Source organism: Malus domestica, chromosome 11, assembly GCF_042453785.1.
Source record: "Malus domestica chromosome 11, GDT2T_hap1".
NCBI lineage: Eukaryota > Viridiplantae > Streptophyta > Magnoliopsida > Rosales > Rosaceae > Malus > Malus domestica.
In genome coordinates, this window is record NC_091671.1 from 27,137,582 (window position 1) to 27,153,131 (window position 15,550).

At 39.4% G+C, this 15,550-nt stretch overlaps 1 protein-coding gene across 1 annotated transcript; it reads right to left on the bottom strand.

Annotated features, from left to right (window-relative positions):
• Positions 1-4,084: 4,084 nt before the first annotated feature.
• On the bottom strand, positions 4,085-14,408 carry LOC114819603 (nudix hydrolase 10-like). Its single transcript, XM_029088832.2, has 9 exons — positions 14,283-14,408; positions 13,551-13,765; positions 6,882-6,947; positions 6,103-6,240; positions 5,782-5,859; positions 5,640-5,690; positions 5,517-5,551; positions 4,627-4,735; positions 4,085-4,486 (listed from the first exon to the last, which is right to left on the bottom strand). The coding sequence occupies exons 2-9, from the start codon at positions 13,725-13,727 to the stop codon at positions 4,277-4,279; spliced, it is 864 nt and encodes a 287-aa protein (XP_028944665.1). The 5' UTR covers positions 13,728-13,765; positions 14,283-14,408; the 3' UTR covers positions 4,085-4,276.
• Between the last annotated feature and the right edge of the window lie 1,142 nt (positions 14,409-15,550).

Consider the following 15,550-nt stretch of genomic DNA (forward strand, 5'->3'; position numbering starts at 1 on the left):
TTTTCTAGAAACTATACGGATTTTACAGTGAGGGGTTACTATGTTTAGAAAAGATAAATGTGTTTTCAAACACTTTGTTTTTTTTTTTGCCCACTCACCCTCCTGTTTTGCACCGCTCTAGGTTCTAGGTAGCTGATCATCTTCGGTGGCTCAAGACGACTTCCCAGTGGTTCTGACATATCCATAAATAAGTAGGGATCTTCTCCCTATTTGTATAATTAGTACTTGTTTATTTGGACTGCACTTGTGATACCTATGCTCTAAAAAGTTTGTAGCTTGACTGAGTCAATTCCACACATTTAGTATTATCTTTAGTATAACTAAGTCCTAGTTGGTTTTTATTTATTCGCATTTTCTTATTATTGTATACACTTATGTTGCGCACTTGGCTACGTCACCCTCACGTGACGGCCAGCACATCTCGACTTCGATCGGGGTGTGTCATGAGATATGTGTATTCCCCCTACGAAAGGATGCATGTATTATCCAAAAAGGAATTTCTCCCTTGCTGTTTTTTTTTTTTTTTGGGTTGGGGAAAGTCCGAGGATATTTGTTTATTATGTTAGAATTTCGAATACTGGACTTAGTCAATTCTTACTCATTAGGCAATCTCCAACTGACCCGACCAAAGGGCCATAGGCCAAAAAATAGCTCGTTTTGACACGAAAACCATCTCCAATTGAGGGTTAGGCCAAAGGGCTTATGGGCCCCACCAAGCCAAAAATCAAAAAACAAGCTAGTGGGCTGGGCAAGATCTGCTAGCCCGATCTCGGTAGCCCAATCCATTCAAACAGTAACTTGGCGTCAACATGATGACAAAATTTAAAAAAATAAATTCTAATTTTTTTTTCTAATAAATACCTAAGTCATTTCTACATCATTTCTCACATCCATTTCACCATTGCATACTATCTTACCTCATTTTATTGAGATTATATAAAGATAAGAAATCTAGAAACTTATTCATTTAGTGACAAGTGGCACTCAAAATATATTCAAAAACCTTATTTTATTATGGTAGTTTAATTCAATTAAAATAATAAATTATTAAGGGGACTAAAAAAAACCCTTCGGTTGGAGATGAGTTTGTCAAGGGCTATGTTTTGACCAAGGAAGAAACTATCGGTAATATCGGAAATATCGGTAGTCTGAAAACACGGAAATATCGATGGAAATATCGGTAAAATATCGATATCGATAAAAATTACATGGAAACCACGGAAATTGTAAGAAAAACTTGGAAATTTTTATTGAAACTTTGTAGGATGTTTATTTAGTCAATTATCTATTAGTTTATCACAAAAAATTGGAAAGAAATGCATTGCATGATGGATTTAACATTATCAAGTTGATTATATAGCGAGCTGACAAACATTGTGAGTGTAGAAAATATGTAGTAATTAATGAAAGAAGTCTAAACACACCATAATCATTTATATATAATGAATTAGTACAATATTTTACACTTTATAAATTGCATGGTAAGATACATAAGTGACTTAGTACCACATAGAGTTCCTATGAGGTTCAAAATTTTCACTATGTTCATCATCTCTATGTGTAGAGTGAGTGTATTGTAAAAAAATAATCCTAATATAAAACATGGTGATGAATAATAATCCAATTTGATAATAATCCAATTTAATGAATAATAATCCAATTTCATAATAATCCAATTTAATGAATAATAATCCAATTTCATAAAAAAATAATCCTAATATAAAACATTGGATTCTTTTTTTTTTCTCACACTCCACCACACACACAGAGAGTCAGTGAGTGAGTCACACTCACACGCCACCACCACACACGCACACAGAGTCCAGAGATCGAGATTCCCCCCCCCCACACCACACACGCACAGAGACTGAGCTCAGTCTCTTGACCCTTCCTTCTCTCTCTTCTTCTGAGTTCTCCATCCTTCATTCTCTCTCTTCTGAGTTCTCGATCCTTCTCCCTTCCCTTCTCCCTTCTCCAGTTCTCCCACACACACACACACAGACTCTCCTCCGTAGTCCCCATCGGCACGATCCTCCTCGTCCGCGTCTCCCTCTGCTCCTCGCTCGCCTTCCTCCTCGTCGAGCCCATCACCATGTCCCGCAGGCCGCGACCTCTACCTCTCCTCCGTCGTCCCCATCGGCGCGATCCTCCTCGTCCGCGTCTCCCTCTGCTCCTCCCTCGCCTTCCTCCTCGTCGAGCCCATCACCATGTCCCGCGGGCCGCGACCTCTACCCCTCCTCCGTCGTCCCCATCGACGCGATCCTCCTCGTCCGCGTCTCCCTCTGCTCCCAGCTTCGTCCGATCTGCCGGTGAGGTACTCGATTTCTCAGCTTCTACTATTTTCTTCCAGATCTTGCTCGAATTCAAGCCCTTGCTTCTCGGATTAGTGTAATTTTTTCACTGATTTTGGTATAAAGTGGTGATTTTTGTTGAAAGATAGTGATGATTTTGTTCCGTTTGGTTGCACGTTTCGTTCTTGATCGGAGTCGGAGTTATTCCGATTCTCCGGCGAGGTCGTGAGTCGTGACTGTCGAGAAACCAAAATATCGCCATATTATCGAAAATATCGCGATATTATCGATAATATCGCGATATTTTGACGAAAATGCCTTGGATACCTATTAAAATATCGGTAAAGCAAAAAACCGATAATATCGGCGAAATATCGCCGATATTATCGATTTTTTCTTCCATGGTTTTGACCTATGACTTTTTGATCCCCTTAGTTGGATATGGTATAAAATATAGTCTAACACTGTTTATTAAAAAATAATTTTTTGAAGGATTATAGGGCTAAACATGGCCCTATGGTCCTTTAGTCAACTCATCCTCAAGGTTGGGCTTACCCTAGTGGCTTAGAGAAATTCTTTTTCGAATTAAATGTACAATTTATTAAGAAGAATAAAAAAACATCAAAAGAAACATACAACTTCTTAATTACAAACTAATTAAAACTATTATGCAATTCCTCAGTTATGGAAGACCCACACACCAAATCAACATGAAAGATAACACTAATGAGTACTAAACTTTGTAAGTTGTATTGTAAAGGCACCACGAGAATAAAAAAATGCACCACCCTCTAATTATCTTGTAATTGTCGACAAAGACACAATTTTATGAGTACAAATGTTGAACTTTCTCCTCAATCCTCATAGTGTTTTGCCATGCACACAAATCACAAGAAACACAAAAATCACTTCCTCATTTGCTCACAATTATTGAGTTTGAGTCGCAATTCATAAGCACTAAGAAAGCTCTACTTGCATGTGATTTAATATCCTAATGGATAGCGTGTTAGGTTTCTACCCATGCGTTCCAGATTCAAAACTCTCACCTCCTCTAAATTATTGTAATAGTTTTGAACTTTCCCCCTCCTAATAATAATAATTTTGTTTTTTTTTAGAAAAGCTAACCTTTGGGAAAGCAAAAGAGTGATCACAATCACAAACATTCTTCTCGCCAAAGAGAGAGCCACCACAACATAGATGGTTGTCTGATAGGATAATAAGGAGAGATAAAAAGGAAAGCCAAGAGGGATTGTCACCGACCCGAAGGCCAAAGTCAAGGGTCGACAACTGACGGTTCTCTCTAGCAACCAATTGCACATGCTTAGTTGTAAAGAAGCAACTTTTACGTGCGATTATGGCAACGTTACATAGTATTACTATGCACATGATGATATAGTATGAATGAGCAAGAATGTTGATATTTTTTCCATCTAAGTATATTGTTAATAAATAAATATAGAATGTGCAGTACAAAAATAAAACTGAAAAGCATCTGGTGAAAAATGGCAAAATATGTATATAATGTCGATATCATTTTTATTTTTAAGTTTCTAGACACAATATCCAAAGAACAGGATCTCAACACCATAAATTTATCATCTATGCTTTCGTTTGGTCTGTTGAATTGGATTGAACGGACATAAACACGCTTATCAATTCCAAGCCCCTTCCACCTGGGATATAGTTATCCATTCCCATCAAATCCTATCGAAACCTTGAGACCAAGCAAGGCCTTCGGGTGTTGTGACTAGAAACATGACAAACATAAAACAAAACTAGAGCAACACAGAGAATATAAACTGAAAATATATAACGATGTAGAGGTTACAGAAAAAAATATGAATCCCTATAAAAATACCACTAGATCGAGCACCAGTGATTTTGAAACTCTCGACGTCATGTTTGGTAAACGGGATGTTTCCCCGGGTCTTGCCTCGGAATCCGTAAATAAAACAAAGACAGAACAAATTGTTTTAGTGACATATCTATGACTGATCAGAACAACTTAGGCACAGCATATCCTGCCTATTTAAATACAAATAACTCAACCTATGGTCAAAAACTGATGTTATAGGCAGTGGAGAAAATCCAGCATATTCTCTGTCTAATTTTTCCAAGCAAAGTTCAAGAATGTACTTGAAGAGCTCATGTTTCTGGGTGACTGGTTGAGCTGCAAAGTCCTCGAGTGGAATCCACTGCATGAAACAAAACAATGTCCCAAATTTGTGGTGAATGCATGACTCAATCCCCTCTAGAATATATGAAATAATCCGAATTTCAGTATGCGTATGAAAAGTAACAATTGCTTAAGTTCACATTATTATCCAAATGCTACCTTGGCTGCCTCAATCTCCAGTTCTTGCTTTTGGATGTCAAAGGTTAGAGGACGCAGAATGCACACAAAGAATAGATCCGACTTCTCAAAGAATGCCTTGTGTGCTTGCCTAAATGTAACAAAAACGACGAATGTATCATGATATTTGGAGTTCAACAAGTTTGGTATTTATTAGAAGAAAAGCCTCTGAAGAAGCCAAATAACTATAAAAAACACTTGGCAACCAAATTCCAGACTCACGGTAGAGGTACTCTCATAGGATTTTTGTTCATCAGAAGCATGGCTTGAGTTAGGTAATTGAATTAGCAGAGTCACAGATAGAGTTGGAGCCAGACCTGATTGGTGAAATAATCACTTGCCTAATCTAAAGCGTGCATTTGAACTATTTCCATTTTTTTCAATTTAAAGCCAAAAATCTAATGATCGATGGCTATGGTTTTAGCATTTCTAGAAGGCAGAATATAGAAAGGGTGGTAAGATCGATTTCCAGATTAATTAAGCAGCAAGAGAACATCTGGTTGTACCCACTGTTGCTCATTGCAAAATTATAAGTCATTTACTCTAGGACAAAAAGTATTACACAAGAAGCAAATAGAATTACACAAATGACAACAGAACACTGCATGAGGGTGGTGTGAACCCATTAATTATGTGATTGAGACTGTTAACGTCAACGTTTAAAGGGAGCCCCTTTCAGTCACATCCTTGATAGCCAATGGTATTGGTTCACAGGTAAGCTTACTAGGAGAATCTGGTTCAGTTTTCAGCTTCTAATCACGTTTAGCGACTCTTTTCTGACATGTATGACTTGGTTTTTCCCTCTCCAGTCAAGTTTCATATGATAAATTTCCATTAAAACGTACATTTCTCAAGAGTGAGAGAACTTGTACCTGAATGCTAATATCTCCAGAAATTCTGCGTCAATCTGAAGAAGTTAAAACTAGTGATCTTCATTACACCATAAATATTGGTAACAAAAATGCAATACATGAACAGTATACATTGAAACTTACTCCTGTTTCTTCTTTAATTTCTCTTACAGCTGCCGCAAATATATCCTCACCCTGCAATTGAAGGGCTCCATCAATGTCCAATATACTCAAGACCATCACAGTATTGAACAACTAAAAGTACTCACGACCATAGGGTACATACCTCATCAACGACTCCAGTCGGGATTTTCCACACCCCTGTTCCTTGGAACCTGCCACTCTTTTCCTGGACTACAAGCATCTATGCAGAAGAAAACTTATTTCAAAACCAACAACAAATGACGACAAGGTTGTTAAACTGAAGACATGATAAGCCTACTGTATCAAAACACACAAGAACAAGGGCGATGAAGTATGTACCCAATTTGAAAGCCCACGGAATTGTGAGACAATTTATTAATTATCCAATTTGAACTATTGCTCGATCATAAAGAGACCAACATTTTATCCCAACAGCTAATAAATAGTAGATAAGAGGGAGTACCTCTTTTTTATCATTCAAAACAATAGCACCGATGCCCACTCGGTGTGATGCATTTGCAGGCAGAGTATTATCAATTTCAGGAATCCAATAAACAAGCATGAGGTAGTGCGGCTCAGCATGATGGTACCGAAAACCTTCCTGCCCTCAGCATAATAAATTGAAGCCAAGTCAATGGATTTATTCAGATTAACGGACAGAATATGACATAATGTCATCAAATAATGTGGATGTACCTTAATTCACTGATTGTTATTATTATTTTTTTAATGAAGAATATAAAAAGAAATCAATGCCGAAATTTGGTTTCTTCAAGTTAAAACCTACTGTTCCAGAAACTACGTAGAGTATCAGGTTCTTTGTTCCCCTTTTGCTTTATATATACACATTTCTGAAAGTTATGTACTGTATAGAGTATCAGTTCACATATCGTTCCAAGCTCTAAGTAGGCGTATAGCTTCATTTTATTTTTCTACAAGACAGAAATCTTGCCTTTTTGTGATAAACAGTTGCAACATAGAAAATCCTATGCAAAGTATATGAGAATCAAACAACCACAGCACTTTTGTAGATTTATAAACCAAATCATTTATGATCCGTGGCATACTGGACATAGTGAAAGCAACATATTGTTGTCAAGAAATTCTGCTAGTTCCTCAGATGGACATGTTCCCTTTCTAATGCAGATTGCAGCTCACAACCAGCCTTTTGCATTGAAATCACACAAATTTGCACAGAGACAATTAGGCCGAATAGAAGATATTGTAATGCAGAGCAATTACCTTAACTGCAGTTTCGACAAGATTTACGAGTTCAATAGGCAATTTTATCCACACACCCTTCTTTCTCTGCATAGTGGATATGAAAAAGTATTGCACAGAAGAAAGAAAGGATTAGAATATCCATCAAGAGAGAAGTAAACGCTGTTGACAAATTCAGTAATGTCTATCAAACAGCTGGTATACTGAATTATTCGATCAACATCATACATTGCACTAAAAGGACTTTACCTCCTATAATGTACTCAACTTCCTATCTCAGTTACAGTATAAAATATTTATCAATCCGGCGATGCTGTATGGCACAGAATGTTGGGCGGTGAAACATCAACACGTACACAAAATGGGTGTAGCGGAGATGAGGATGCTTCGTTGGATGTGTGGGCACACGAGAAAGGATAAGATTAGGAATGAGGATATCCGGGGTAAAGTAGGAGTAGCCGAAATTGAAGGAAAGATGAGAGAAAATCGGTTACGGTGGTTTGGACATGTGCAAAGAAGGCCTACTGACGCTCCGATTAGAAGATGCGACTATGGGACAGAGGTTCAAGGCCGAAGGGGTAGAGGAAGACCTAGGAAAACTTTGGAAGAGACTCTAAGAAAAGACTTAGAGTACTTGGATCTAACGAAGGACATGACTCAGGATCGAGCACAATGGCGTTCTAAGATTCATATAGCCGATCCCACTCAGTGACTTGGATTTTCCAAGTCTCTAACCGAGAAGTTTTCCTCACTCGGGAAATTAAGGGAACACTACCCCAACCTACATGCTCCACTCAGAAAGCTTCAACATACAAGCTTCAACAAAAGAAAATTCAAAGAACTTAGCGAAGAAGGCTTTGGTGTATTTAACACAATACGTTGAAATGAAGGAAAGCTTATTTATTGATATCCCCGATAAGCTACAAATATGTACATATACATGAGTCAAAATAAACACACAAGAGGGAGCCTTCACAAAGGTTGCTTAGGAGAAGTCTCAGCAGTCGGTAGAGCCCCAGAAAGAGAAGGCACCGGAGGGGGATCATTTGGAGCCTCAGTACTGGACAGAACCCTAGAAGGAGGAGGCATCAGAGGTTGATCATTCGGAGCTTCATTATGCGGTACAGCCCCAGAAGACGAAGGCAATAAATGCCTTTGGAACAAACCCACAAATCTCTGATGATCAAGTAAAACCTGACCATCAGTTTCCTTCATCTGGTCAAGCTTCCTCTTCATGTTTGTAGCATAGTCATGTGCGAGTCGGTGCAACTGTTTATTCTCATGCTTGAGCCCTCTAATCTCCTGTTTGAGACTCATCACTTCAGCCGCCAATGATTCAACTTGGCGGGTTCGAGCAAATAGGCGTTGGGCCATATTAGACACAGAACCTGCACACTGAACACTGAGAGCCAGTGAATCCTTAACAGCTAACTCATCAGACCGTTTGGAAAGTAGTCTGTTATCTTTGGGGGTGAGAAGGTTCCTGGCCACCACCGCAGCGGTCATATCATTCTTCATCACGGAATCCCCAACGGTAAGAGGACCAGTAGGGGAGACGAAGGATGGGCGCCATATGTTGTCTGGAGAAGGCGGGGCTGCCTCTTCAACAAGGTTCAAGTCAAAACGACGGTCGGAGGGGCCAGACATTTTCAAAGGTGTTGAAGAGAGAAGAGGTCGGACAAATCAAGATCTTAGAAGTGCAAGAATGAAGCTTCTACTGGTGGAGATTCAAGTGTGCTTTGGAACTTAATGCCAGCCCCTATAAAAATCTGCACTCGACGGAGCTTCAGAAATCGAAGAGGCGCCTGCTCAGAAATCGAAGAGGCGTTTGCTTTCTCAAAAGCTGGGCTGCTTAGAGATCACGAGGGTTGATCTCAGAAATCGAAAAGGCGTTTGCTTTCTCAAAAGTTGGGCTGCTCTAAGACCACGAAGGTCGATCTCAGAAATTGAAGAGGCGCTCGCTTTCTCAAAAGCTGGGCTCCCCAGAGACCACGAGGGCCGATCTCAGAAATCGAAGAGGCACCTACTTTTCCAGCCTTGTCAGCACCTGTCACACGCACACTCAGCTTTGCGGAAATTATGGGCATTCTGTCGAAGACTTCTGGGGAAGTAGAAAACTCATGAATCTTACTGTTCAATCACCCACTTCCCACACGCAACAATAGCTCATGGGTACCACAGATAACTTTGCCAAAGTTCTCTGCCAAAGTTGAGCACGTGAAGCTTGCAGCTCCCACTACATCGCTCTGACCAAGAAGGGTAAAAGAATAGCAAAGAAACAGCACTAACAAAGTTTAGACCCATAAATTTTGAAGGTCTAGCTACCATATTATTACCCACAAGGGTAAAGGAACAGTACCACTGCTGGATAATTGGAAAGTCCCTGTGTGTCAACCTCTGTGCTTCGTGGCAAGGTAGACTAGCAAACATGCCCAACCTTTACTCACATTCGAGAAAACACTCCCAATAAGATTGCTTGCTCCAAAATCGAAGAGGCACCGTCCTCCGAATCTCGAGAGCCAGACTCCCAACATGACTACTTTCTTAAAAATCGAAGAGAGGGTAAAGGAACAGTACCATTGCTGGATAATTGGAAAGTCCCTGTGTGTCAACCTCTGTGCTTCGTGGCAAGGTAGACTAGCAAACATGCCCAACCTTTACTCACATTCGAGAAAACACTCCCAACAAGATTGCTTGCTCCAAAATCGAAGAGGCACCGCCCTCCGAATCTCGAGAGCCAGACTCCCAACATGATTACTTTCTCAAAAATCGAAGAGACACTGCTCCCCGAATCTTCGAGAGCCAGAGCCCCAGCATGATTGCTTTCTCAAAAATCGATAAGGCATCGTTCTCCAAATCAATCGAAGAGGCGCTCGCTTTCTCAAAAGCTGGGCTGGTCAGAGACCACGATGGCCGATCTCAGAAATCGAAGAGGCACCTACTATTCTAGCCTTGTCAGCACCTGTCACACGCACACTCAGCTTTGCAGAAATTATGGGCATTCTGTCGAAGACTTCTGGTGAAGTAGAAAGCACATGAATCTTACTGTTCAATCACCCACTTCCCACACGCAACAATAGCTCATGGGTACCACAGATAACTTTGCCAAAGTTCTCTGCCAAAGTTGAGCACGTGAAGCTTGCAGCTCCCACTACATCGCTCTGACCAAGAAAGGTAAAAGAATAGCAAAGAAACAGCACTAACAAAGTTTAGACACATAAATTTTTAAGGTCTAGCTACCATATTATTACCCACAAGGGTAAAGGAACAGTACCATTGCTGGATAATTGGAAAGTTCCTGTGTGTCAACCTCTCTACTTCGTGGCAAGGTAGACTAGCAAACATGCCCAACCTTTACTCACATTCGAGAAAACACTCCCAACAAAATTGCTTGCTCCAAAATCGAAGAGGCACCGTCCTCCGAATCTCGAGAGCCAGACTCCCAACATGACTACTTTCTCAAAAGCGAAGAGAGGGTAAAGGAACAGTACCATTGCTAGATAATTGGAAAGTTCCTGTGTGTCAACCTTTGTGCTTCGGGGCAAGGTAGACTAGCAAACATGCCCAACCTTTACTCACATTCGAGACAACACTCCCAACAGGATTGCTTGCTCCAAAATCGAAGAGGCACCGCCCTCCGAATCTCGAGAGCCAGACTCCCAACATGATTACTTCCTCAAAAATCGAAGAGACACTGCTCTCCGAATCTCGAGAGCTAGACCCCCAGCATGATTGCTTTCTCAAAAATCGAAGAGGCATCGCTCTCCGAATCTCGAGAGCCAGATACCACAGACCACTTTTTCAAAGTGCTCTGACAGAGTTAAAACATGTGAAACTGGCAGCTCCCACTACCGTGCTATGACCAAGCAGGGTAAATGAATAGCATTACTACTTGTTAGGGAGACTCCTATATATGTCGACCTCCATCCCCAACGGACAGGCAGACCTGCAAAAATGCTCAACCCTTCATCATATCTGAGAGGGCACTCCCAACGAAGCCTTTCGAAATATTCAGCTTTCTTTCCCCCCGATAATACCTCTGCAAACAAGCTATACTAGAGCAAGAATATCTCATATCATCAGGGTTAAAAGCAAGAGTATCCCATATCATGCTTTTTCCCTGTCTTTTCCTTTGGCCTTGTTTTTACCTGCAAGACAAGGAGAAAGAGAGCAATCAGTCAGCACTTGGAATCAAGCTTCCAGCCAGGAACTAACTGCCTGGAACCCCTTACCTGATTACTTACCTGGCATTGCTCTCGAGTACTCATCTTCAACATCTTATGTTTCCAGGGAAGATTCCGCATCTGCTTGAGGAACAGATAGGGTAAGTGCGAAGGATACAAGGAAGCATGTGGAGACAAGCGTAACAGCACACGTGCCGATACATCCATTACTCTGTCAAAAGCAAAAGTATCCCATATCAGCAGGGTGGAACGTACTCTAGATTTGATGGACTTGTTTTTACCCTCAAATTCTTCAGTCGGCCTTATACTCTGGAGGAAACCAGAAAACCCTCCAGCTCAGTTCAAGAATAAGCCTGTGGAAAGTTACTTCTTCAAAAGCAAAAGTATCTCATATCATCTCTTCTCATTTTTCTTCTCTTTATCCTTCATGCTGCTGCAAGATGGGGAGAAGGTGAACAATCGGTCGGAGCTCTGATTGCTTACCTTGTCTGTCACCTCTTTCAGCAGACCCCCTAGCTCGGCGACTTGGGGGACTCCTACTACATGGTTTGTATCGCGCTTGACCAAGCTTGAAACTACAAGTAAGCTTCAAGTGAAATTGATACATTACCTTGTGCATCTCCACCAGTTAAAGATACCACCCCTGGATGGAGGAAGAGTACTTCCAGAGAAGATGCCACATCTACCTATGAGACAGATAAGGCAAGTCAAGACGACACCACACTCCGATACTTAGAAGTTTCGTGATTACGAGATCATTCTCCCACAATATTTCCTAATGTCATTTGTACTAAATCATTCACTTGTACTCATTAAAGGAGAGCATGAACCTATGTACTTGTGTAAACCCTTCACAATTAATGAGAACTCTTCTATTCCGTGGACGTAGCCAATCTGGGTGAACCACGTATATCTTGTGTTTGCTTTCCTATCTCTATCCATTTATATACTTATCCACACTAATGACCGGAGCAATCTAGCGAAGATCACAAAAAGCGACCGTTTTCGCTACCTAGGATCTATCTTGCAAGAGAACGGAGAATGAGATGGAGATCTCAACCATAGAATACGAGCTGGATGGATGAAGTGTAAGAGTGCATCCGGCGTGTTGTGTGACCGTCGTAGGCCACTGAAGCTCAAGGGAAAATTTTATAGGACGGCAATAAGGCCAGCGATGTTGTATGGCATAGAATGTTGGGCGGTGAAGCATCAACACGTACACAAAATGGGTGTAGCGGAGATGAGGATGCTTTGTGGGATGTGTGGGCACACGAGAAAGGATAAGATTGGGAATGAGGATATCCGAGGTAAAGTAGGAGTAGCCGAAATTGTAGGAAAGATGAGAGAAAATCGGCTCCGGTGATTTGGACATGTGCAAAGAAGGCCGACTGACGCTCCGGTTCGAAGATGTGACTACGGGACAGAGGTTCAGGGCCGAAGGGGTAGAGGAAGACCTAGGAAAACTTTGGAAGAGACTCTAAGAAAAGACTTAGAGTACTTGGATCTAACGGAGGACATGACACAAAACCGAGCGCAATGGCGTTCTAGGATTCATATAGCCGACCCCACTTAGTGGGAAAAGGCTTTGTTGTTGTTGTTAGCAAACCAATGTCAAATTGTCAAATTTTGAGAACGAGCAGTTTATCCAAAATTCAAATTTTGAGAATACCATTTGAAAGTCTCTTACACCAAAGGCGACGAGAATAGAACTGAATGCATTATATTCGTGACGATTGGTTTGTCAATTTATGCACAAACCATAATTGTTATCTTATTAAGATGGATCAAAGTACACCATATTCTCTGACATATTGAATGGTACACACACACACACAGATTGTAGCTACAACAGCGGATCAAAGATTAGGATTTGAAGAGTTGGAAGCATCTAAGAGATTGCAACAGCAGCGGATCTGACCAGTTGGAAAACATGAGGAAAGGAAGAGACGTGGAGAAGAACAAGAAGAAGAAAAAAAGAATAGTATTGATAACTCATAATATTTTAAGTCTGTCTCCAAAAGAGTTTCATCTGATAAAGCATATAGAAAAGACAATCCAAAACCAAGTCAAACTGAAATCCCTAAATTATGATCTCCAACACCAAAGAAACTCAATCCAATCCACAATGGCATGTATCACTTAAATTTAGAGAACTTTAACGAAAAGCTCATTGTACTGTTCACTTTAACGAAAAACCACATTTTTACACTAAAAAGTCAATCTTGATACTATTCACTTTACCCTTTATTTTGTCATTATCATTAAAACTCAAAGTTTTCAAGCATTTTTCATTAGTTTTCCTTTAAATTTATACTAGATTAAAAAGTGCCGAATCTGCATAAATGCGAAACTAAAGAGCAATAACAACAATTAGTTACTCAAACAAACTTGGTTTACAGAATTAGAAAACACACCATATAGTCAAATAGAATAGGTCATCAAACTATTAAACCAAGATTGTTCAATGAACAAGATCATATCCAACAAAAACCATAGACAGCGGTACCTCTTCCCTCCATTGTGAGATTGAAGCCCTAAGCAACGTAAGGAAGTCCCGAGGGTCCATAGCATCCTTCATGTCTACAATAACTCCTCCATGGGCATCATTGGTTGCAGGTAGTAAATCAACATGCAGAATTCCATTTTCACAGACCTGGTCCGATGAATTTACAGAAATCGGCATTGTTCCAACCACAAAAGGAGTCACAAAGACAACAAAACCTGAAAGAAAACATGAGAGAAACAGAAAGAAAAAAAAAATCAAAACTAAGTTACACCTCCAGTATACAACAATTGTTTTCTCAAAACCAATTTCCTAACCGAAATACAATCAAATAACAGCAGCCCGTTTGTCAAGTTAGCAGCGATTATTCATGAAATTACTATGGTAGGCAGCCGTACTTCACTACTCAAACCTAAACGTGTTTTAGGTAACATTCATACAGTTTCATCACCTACACAGATAATACAGTCGGTAGGAAAGTCAAAAATCACATTTCAGAAAATAAGAGCAACAGATATAAGAAGCTCGAAACTCAGATAAGAAAATACACAGAACAGTACTTAAATGAAGGATGAAATGAGCATGAAAACTACGAGAGTTTTATAGTCCCCCAGTATTTGGAACTCCAGACTTTCTAACCGTTAGGACTTTATTTTTATATTTTTTTAACTAAAGATACGACGTTTAAAAAACCTAAATACTCCGAAACACCATAAAAGTTAGAGAAAAACATACTTGTGGACTACAAGACTTCCACTTTATGGTCACTCTGTTGTGTTGTGCGTTCAACTCCAAGTCTCTCTCTTTCCAGTTGTTGGCGTTCCGGTTTTTATAGCGGCAAGTTTGCGGATGCGGGAAAACTACCCTGCGACGAAGTGGGTAGTGACGTAGTTCCACTTGTTTCAAGGACCAATGGGATCTACACTTTCGTCATCTGGGTCCCGCTATTGATCTAGTAGCTGCATAAGCGGTGGGAAATTTAAGGTTAGGGGGCTCAGCATTTTTGATAGTGTGACGTTCGCAGCCGCCCGGTTAATTAGGGGGGTTGTAACCGGTTAATTAAGGGGGGGTGTACGGTGGAACCATCAAGTATATGATCGACTTGGCATGCATTTGAGTTGAAATGTGAACAAATCCCACTTACACTTCAGTTTTTTGAGTGAGTTAGGATTCAATCATGATCATGGTTAGTAAAAAATTTAGGGTGCTTTAAATTTTTGCCCATACAACTCATGATTTCTAGATAAAAATTCATTTATCTTTAAACCTCCAATAAAAATCCAAGTTTAAAATTTGCAGCCACATAAGAGTATTTGGCCTAGTAGTACAATTTATTGATACTCGTGCCACTCATACTTTATTGTCCGTTTTTCAAATCTCTAAATTTATGCCAAATTAAAAGTAGCAAAAAAAGTTTATATTGTATTGTATTGCATTAATTGTATTCATATAATACCACAAATTTACCTTTTTTGTGATATAGTTTGCATATTAATTATATCCGCATTAATTAGGAGGTAAATTAATTTATTTCAATTATTAAAAAAAATTATATAATATATTTTGAATCGTCTAACATTTCTCTAACTTGCATTAATTGTATCCGTATTAATTGGGAGGTAAATTATTGTATATACGTTATTTTGAATCAAACAATAGGTAAATTATTCTTGTAAAAATTATATTGTAGATACATTACTTTGGTAAAAAAAACAATAGGTAAATTAAAATTCATAAACAAAAGTAGTAGATACATTATATTTGTAAAAATTATATTGTAGATACATTATTTTGGTAAAAAAAAACAATAGGTAAATTAAAATTCATAAACAAAAAGTAGTGGATACATTATTTTTAATCAAATTACATTCCTTTATTTTGTGTAGACACATTTTATTACTAATACATATGTGCACATATTTACCTATATAGTTATTTAAAATATAAGTAAATTAATTTTGAATCAAATAGCATTCCCTAAAATATTTTGCATATATTATTAC